Raw genomic sequence first — 8,573 nt, forward strand, 5'->3', positions numbered from 1 at the left:
ATGGAGTCAGTAGGCATGAAGAACACTTGAATATTGTAAATAAGATAATAATAATAATAATAATAATAATAATAATAATAATAATAATAATAATAATAATAACACAGTTTTATTAGGCTATTTTATAAAGTTCTTGGTGTGATAAAAATCATAACATGATACCAATGTTAATATTATGCAGCAGTTACTGGATCAATTTAGTGGTCATTTAAGGTCATAAGTGCCAAAAGAACAAAAGAAAGCAGGTCCGTCCATCTGTCGACACCCCTACTGACAAGTTCAATATCCCAAGGTTGTTGAGCCTTTGATATATATATATATATATATATATATATATATATATATATATATATATATATATATATATATATATATATATATATCAAACTTTGTATTTTTAGGTTTAGCCAAGAAACATAGATTTTTCACCAGTACAAATGTACCATCACAAATTTTATTTATTTGTTTATTTATTTTGTAAAATACATAGAATACCTATGTAGGCTAATATTGTAATATTGATACATTAGCAGATGTGTCAATAGCAAATATTTAAGTTTACAGAGCAAACTTAAATATTTAAGTTAAATATTGCATTGACAATATAAACACTTATGGAAATCAAACATATAATAGTCAAGACTGTGCATTTTTGTGTGTACAAATAATAAAACACCAGGTTGTCTTATTTAGTGGGTTAAAGCGTGGTAGTATTTAGCTCTGGATGAATAATCCTCGATATGTTTGTGGTCTGCAATATTAATATGCTCAGAAGTTAAAACAACGTCGCGCTAACACAGCTGTTTTAATAACACTGTCAACGAAACTCTACTTGTGTTGAAAAAAATGCTTGGTACCAACTTTAAAGCGTGTACCGTAAAGAAATGAATGTAATTATGCATCCATTCATTAACCAGTGATAATGCTAAGAAATATCTGCAGCGCTTTGAATTCACGTTCAAAACACTCCCGTTTCAAGACCGAAACACTATAGTTACGTACTCCAAAAACACTCCCCTGTAACCCAATCAAATCAAGAAACAGTTTAATACTAGTACGTGCATATATCATATTTTCTAATAACTGCTTAAATAAATACAGTTACATGAACACATTTAGCCTTTTCGTTTTATTTAATCAATGTGCTTTGTTGTTAGCAACCTATATATTTTCTGCTAAACATGCATAAAACGTATGTGTAATAATACTTCTAATCTAAATTGAAATAAACGAGACAAAATATGCATTTGACTAAAAGTTTTACAGCAAATGCCATTTAACTAAAGAAACAGAATGCAATTCTGCCTCAGGTTTATTGTTGATATTATGTGCAACATCACAATCCAACCACATGCGGAGAGTTTCAACAGGATGGGTAGACCTGCTGGTAAAAGAGAGCCCAACTTTCAAGAAATATTCAGTTATTTAATCAAACATGAAATATTCAAATGAACTTAAAGGGAACAGTGGGGGAAAGGCTAATTTTTCGGCGACAATACCATCGTTTTTTTCATTACAGGTGGGCAACTAATGTACAAACATAAAGTAGGCCTACACAAAAAAGACAAAGGTGAGCCACAAAATAGACACGTTCTATCAGTATGTTAATAACAAGTACTATTTGTTCTAATATTAATTAAACTTTTTTTTTTCATTTAAAAGAAATTTTATTAAACAAGATAATATATTCAAAACATGTTGTATAGCGAAAACATGTGTAATCCCTTGAGAATGATTGATGTTTTTGGAGCGAAAGCACTCAAAGCAGGATGCTTGAAGAAGGTCGTCCCTTAGCCATAGATTCCAATTTACTCTGTGTGTGTGTGTGTGTGTGTGTGTGTGTGTGTGTGTGGATGTAGTACGGTGTTTTTTTTTTCTTTCTTTAAAGTATATATAGTAAATTTTGGTCATTTTATTTTGTGTTTGCTTTGTATTTCAACTATCCCTATTTTGATATACAGCATGTTTGTACAGTTTCTATTAGTACATTGTTATGTTGGTTAATTCAGCTGGCTTTAGCTGAAAAACGTTTGGGGAAAATACAAATGTAATAACATTACTATAAAAAGCACCGTAAATGCTTTGAACTTAATATACTGTAGAGTGTTGTCAGCGTAAGAGTGTTTTAAAAGTAATAAATGCTTTGAACGACACTGTAGAGTGTTTTGAGTGTGAGAGTGTTTTGAAAGTGGCTAACCAGTGTTTTTTTTTTCTTTTCTTTTCTTGAGTGTTTTGAGAGTAGGCTACTACACCGGAAATTTCCACCTGAAACAGAGTTTGATAAATAATGTTGACGTGAAGAAACTTTCAGGACCATGGACAGTGCCGTACATTTGCTATGGTATAGGAAATGTACTTTTGTTTTTTTTTTGTTTGTTTTTTTTAGTTATATGTAATTGTTGAGTGAAATGTTTAGTGTAGTGCAATACAAGAACTGTATAAAGCATGCTTTTTATTCACACTTCATACATAGTTGAAGTGACAGAATATGTCTGTGTGGTTTTTCTCTACAAAATAGCTAATCCTGAATGTAGTGAAATGGGTCCGAGCAAGTTGTACTCTTTAAACCATTCGACTTTGGAACGTCAGCAGCCAATCACAAGACAGGACATTTTCAAGCCTTTTCATATGTGCATTTTCTTTATTCCACACCGCCTTTTAACCGTGTTATCCAACCCCTCCAACAGTATGAAGAAATAACAATGTGGCCTAATGTCCAGAAGATGGTGCTCTAATTGCAGCTACAACACAGGCCAAAGTTGTACGAGAACATGGGGTATTTAAGTTTATATATATATATATATATATATATATATATATATATATATATATATATATATATATATATATATATATATATATCATTATAGTCATTGCGTTATGGATTCATACTGAAAATAATTTTTCTACCTTCAGAGTTTTACCCTTACATGCTTCAACGAGACTTAGATAAAAAGTTCAAGTCCTTATTGATGTCTTTTCACAAAGTGTTCAAGATTATATTTAGTATAATTGTGTAAAGCAAAACAGCTGGTACAAAATCAGTTAAAAGGCTTGGCTTTAAAATGTACTGTTCATGTACTATGTGCTGTGTACAAGAAAAATACAATGGAATGCTGTGCGTCTACAGGGATTTGCAACATTTTTCGAATGATATCCATAAGAATGCTCTAGAACAATGTTTAGTCCAACATGATAACTGTCTCAAATCCATGTGGATCACGTGTACAAGCTGATAACCTTTTGTGTTTATCGACTTTTGGGTAAAGGTAATTTGTTTATATCTGCACATTTCTCACGATTACGATACAAACAATAAAACATAATAATTCACTTGGAACCCTTACACATTAAGAGTAAAATAAAACCACCACCATTTTTACAGAACATTTATACAGCTTACTAAAATACATATGCAGTTAAGTGAGCTGTAACATACGAGACACCATGATTTTGAGAGTACAGTATTGCTGCTGATATTATTAACCCTATATAGGGAAGGAATGTCAGAACTTGCCTATATTCGCATTAAGATGGCGCTGTTGGCTAGAACATTTTTCTAAAAACAATATTAGTTTATTTTCTCTAAATAGTTGATTTCAATAATAATATAATACTGTACAGTACATTGTATGGTGAAGAGATGTCAGTCGAGGGTAAGCGATCTATGCTGTGCATACAGTCGTTTGGATTCGCATAAGGCTGGGGAATTTGTTTTAATGCTTTTATTAACGAAGCACTAGTGTGAGTTCGTATGTTTTAGAGACAAATATGGGTTTGACACTATCAAATCTTGACAGACAATGGGATGACCATGTGCTGTATCTACTGTATTTAGTGTAAGTCTATTCGGGAAAATTGTTTATTTTACTTATTCGTTTTAGGTGGATAAACATGTTACAAGTTTAGTATAAAAGTTGAAAACCTTTAAATTGAACAATGCAATGCACATATGCCAGTATCTAACTTCTGTTAAAACAAAGGTTGCAATGGAAGAAAAAAAGTATATATATAATTTGTTAATCAAACAGATACGTTCTGATAGCAAGAAATGCGCCTGCTCTTTTTCCCGTGAAGTGGCGTCTCCAGCAACAAACGTTTCTATTCAAAGCTGGTCATTCCTTGATCAAACGAAGCACCCAACTGTTATGATAAACCTTTCAAAACAGGTTCTGTAGCAACTCTCATTTGTGAATCTATTACAGAGATTAATAGATTATTTCTCCCCCCTTCAACCAGTTCTCAGCGGAAAAATGTAACCCATATGGTAAAACGAGAATTAGAATTGCATCACATTAGAGTGAAATGTAATGAAAATATCCCAACACCTGGGGCCACCGCTGAACGACACAATTAAAAGGTTTTTAACGAAACCAGAGGAATAAATGCTTTCACTGGACTCCTGCCTTACCGGTTCTGTTTCATATAAAATGGCATCTCTCGAGGTGGTAAAACATTTTATTTTACAATTGCCTGAAGGAAACCTACATCTAAATGTCAGGGAAAATTAAAATGCAACAAACAGCGTGCAGCAACAAAAGAAAAAGAAGATGCACACACACACACGAAAGAGAGAGAGAGAGAGAGAGAGAGAGAGAGAGAGAGAGAGAGAGAGAGAGAGAGAGAGAGAGAGAGAGAGATGGGGTTAGAGGGATAGGTAAAAGTAATTATTACATTTAATTTTGTTTAATAGAGTGGCATTTATCACTGTGCTAAAAGAACAGCTTTATTTAAGTGAAAAAACACCCAATTAAGTTCAAAATAAATACTCATGTTAATCAATGCTTTAAAGCGGTATCGAATTATTTCTATTTGTGCGGTCCAGTAAATACAAGATATCAATTAAACTTACATAAGTCTTCTATAAGTTAATAGAAACACACTTGTGATCGGTATTGCACTTCTCTATTACTTGACAGTAAAAAGCAGACTGTGTATGTTTGGAGAGGTAATGAAAATCCTTTTATCTAAAGAGGGCATTTAGTGCGCTCATTGATGGGTGAAAGTCGCCACACATGTCAAGCTGAAGGCAGTTTTGGGGTTACTAATAAGACACAACGCCTCGCAAACATATGCATAAAGTTGTGTATACAGATGGCCATGAGAATAATAGACCCGGCGCCTTTTATAAAGCTGTAAGCAGCTCTGCGATCAGAACTGGGATCGGGGACCATCCAGACGGAGGGGGCAGATAGAGCCAGGGATTGTTTGTTACCGTTTTAATCCTATTAATTAAAACGTTAACCTGATTGGGTAGAATGCTCTGTCCCAATAGGCGACTCCTCTTCATAATAATAACCTGCTTTGAGATAATGATGTAAAAGACTCCTCCGTCTGTTGCTGCTACTGTTGCGAAATCTCGTGAAGGTGAATCGAAGCAGGATAAACGACAGAGCAGAGCTCTACGGTGAGAGCTGCCACACACATTACTTGACAAGTAGAGATCAGGCATCAAGATCAAGCTATAAAATAGAAACGTACAAAAGCTTTCAGAGACATTTGCAAAACTGTGGAAGGCGATCTGATCCAAAAGGACTATGGAGAGGAGTATGAACATTAACGGGGCAGAAGGGGACATCTTCCACAAAACTCTAAGCGCCGTGTCAGGCAAAAAAATGGACTCTTTCAGATCACCAGCCGGTATCGATCTGCCTTCCAGAGATCGTCAATCACCGATCAACTGTTTGGATCAGTCTGACTCCGACCCAATCCAGCCGGGGGGATTAGGCGGTGGCAGAGGAGGTGTACTCGGTCTTCCTACGGGATCTTTGTGTGTCAAGTACGGGGAAAGTGGCAACAGGACTCCTACAGCTGAAAGCAGCGGTGGAGAGCAAAGCCTAGACGATGACAGCGACGATCGGTGTGATATGGTACTAATGAGTGATCAGATGACATCGGTGTCAGAAAGCAAAGCTGGAGGTTCCGGCAAGAAACACAAAGAGCAGAAGGTACTGCGACTGAATATTAACGCCCGAGAGAGAAGAAGGATGCACGACTTAAACGATGCTTTGGATGAACTAAGATCAGTGATCCCTTACGCTCACAGCCCCTCTGTGCGGAAACTCTCCAAAATCGCTACTTTGCTACTCGCCAAAAACTACATCCTCATGCAGGCACAGGCTTTGGAAGAAATGCGAAGGCTAGTGGCTTACCTCAACCAAGGCCAGGCTATTTCTGCAGCCTCCCTGCCAGCCACGACTGCCCTTAACCCGGGCTTGGGTGCCTATGAACAGCCGACAGGGTACCCCTTCCCCGCCGGACTGGCAGCCGCGTCCTGTCCAGACAAATGTGCCATATTCAACAGTGTCACCTCCAGTCTCTGCAAACAGTGCACTGATAAGCCTTAAAATGCAAAAAAAATAAATAAATAAAATAAATAAATAATAAAGAAGAGGAAAAATACCTTCAACAGAGAAGCGTCAAGTTTGGATAGAAAACTTATGAACAACGAAACTCAAAAAATACTTGGTTGAGAACACAACAGCGAGACCAACTACAATGAAAAGGGGACTTTATGAACTAGGATACCGAAATTAATAATAATAAAAAAAAAAAAAACATTTGCATTAAGTTAACCTTTTAGGAGAATGCACTTGAAATGAGAGAACACACTGTCTATTTACAAATACACGTTCTTTTTGTGTGGCTATACTTGATTTTGTAAATATAAATTATGCTCAAAGTTTCTGCCTGGTTGCAAGTGTTAAATTATTTTAAACAAACGTATCCTTGTGCACTTTGTAACTGACCACTTGCAGTTATTTTGACCCGGAAAGGACTATTTATTGTTTTATTGACCTGACAACATTAGTGTGAAAACTGAAAAGAAAAAAAAAAAAAAAAAAATTATTTTATTACATTGTAGGCATTGTAAATCTCTTTGGTGCCCAGTTATTATGGGATTGTACTGCTTTCAACGCATCACTAAACTGTCGTTTGTGCTGTTTGCTCTGGAGTAAAGTTTTAAAGCATAATTAATACATGTTTGGATGGCTAGTTTGGGGTTAAATGTTTTGAAAACTGTTTTAAATACATGTTTTGCAAGTTTCCAAATAACAAGTTTCAGTTGATCACCATGTATACGACTGTAACATAAAATACAACGTCTAGTTTTATTTTTTATGTTTCTGTACAACTTTTTACGTCGATTTGTCGGTAAATATATTTTTTCAAACAGATGCTATATTCCCAAAGCTATGTTTTTATGTAGAGAATCGTCTCATGTCCTTGTATGCATGGATTTCTATCGGTAACGAGACTTTAGTACTGGATTAACATCTTCTTGTTTGATTTGCAGTTTTAAACTCTTTCAGTCGGCTGCCAGTAGAACCTTTGATGGAACAAATTGGTTGTCAGGTCAAGGGTACGTGGCATAATATATAGTAGGTCAGATTATAACTGCAAAGCGCCATTTGTATGTGTGTATGTGTTGGAAAGCTTTATTAAAATATTTTGAACAAAAACTATCCAGTTAAGTGTGTTGTTTTACACAATGGTTATATTATGGTGTAAACATACAAAATATAATCGAAGATTTACGTTTGTAAACTGCGATAGTATTTTAATGAAAATATGCCTGCATGATTACAATACTAAACATCCTTCTGTTATGTCCCTACGTAATTTTTTATTATGTTTATCAAACGCTTATTCTACACACACACACACAGATATATAGATATATATATATATATATATATATATATATATATATATATATATATATATATATATATATATATATATATATATATAGGACGACGAATGTACAAGGATACGATTTACTTAGAGGATATTGATTGAATAATTAAGTGGCAAGCATATAACCCGCAGTTGGCGTATTTCCTATTAATATCAATCAGAGCGTTTAAGTGATGTGGTCTATAACAGTCTTGTCAATGTCAATGTATTACCACCCTGCTTATGGTGCTTGTTCTCCTACAATGATTTTTTTTGTTTGTTTTTAATACCTCATTGTAGTTGTCTGTATACAGAACTTAACCATATGCCCTGGATGATGTTGCACGCTGTAGAAGTACAATGCATATTTCTGCTACTCTTGCCATCAAAAGATTAATCAGAACCTGTAACGTTTCACTAAACATAACTATAAAATGCCACCCAGATCTATGCAAGCAGGCCAGACAGGGTGGACAATAACGCCCAGAGGCCAAAGGAAATGTCTGTCTGAATTACATGACAAAGCCTGGGTGTACGTAATTATGATTATTAAAACAATTTCCATGACGATGTCTAATATTATGTTAATTTGAAAACAACTGTGTATGCAAACTGTCGACTGTAATACCTAAAATCATTTAATGAAACACATCGTTAAGGCAATTAAACCTCCTGGATGTAATTAAGGAACATAATAACCGACACTGTTCATTGCCATAATTGGATGTCTTTAATCATGGAGCAGAGTGATCAGCAACACTGCCACTAGTTTCTATTGTTCTGTCTCTGCTGTCTATCACAATGATTAGGAATTAGCCACGGCCACGGGGGGCATCTGAATTTGACGCGAGTTTTGCGGCTTTTGATTTTTTTTTTTTTCTAATTAAAAAATA

At 34.9% G+C, this 8,573-nt stretch overlaps 1 protein-coding gene across 1 annotated transcript; it reads left to right on the plus strand.

The window, feature by feature from the left end:
• Positions 1-5,229: 5,229 nt before the first annotated feature.
• LOC121313817 (class E basic helix-loop-helix protein 22-like) lies at positions 5,230-7,652 on the plus strand. The gene has a single exon (XM_041246610.1). The coding sequence runs from the start codon at positions 5,538-5,540 to the stop codon at positions 6,345-6,347; it is 810 nt and encodes a 269-aa protein (XP_041102544.1). The 5' UTR covers positions 5,230-5,537; the 3' UTR covers positions 6,348-7,652.
• The last annotated feature ends 921 nt before the right edge of the window (positions 7,653-8,573 follow it).

The sequence above is a fragment of the Polyodon spathula genome, chromosome 4 (assembly GCF_017654505.1).
Source record: "Polyodon spathula isolate WHYD16114869_AA chromosome 4, ASM1765450v1, whole genome shotgun sequence".
In the NCBI taxonomy this organism is placed as follows: domain Eukaryota; kingdom Metazoa; phylum Chordata; class Actinopteri; order Acipenseriformes; family Polyodontidae; genus Polyodon; species Polyodon spathula.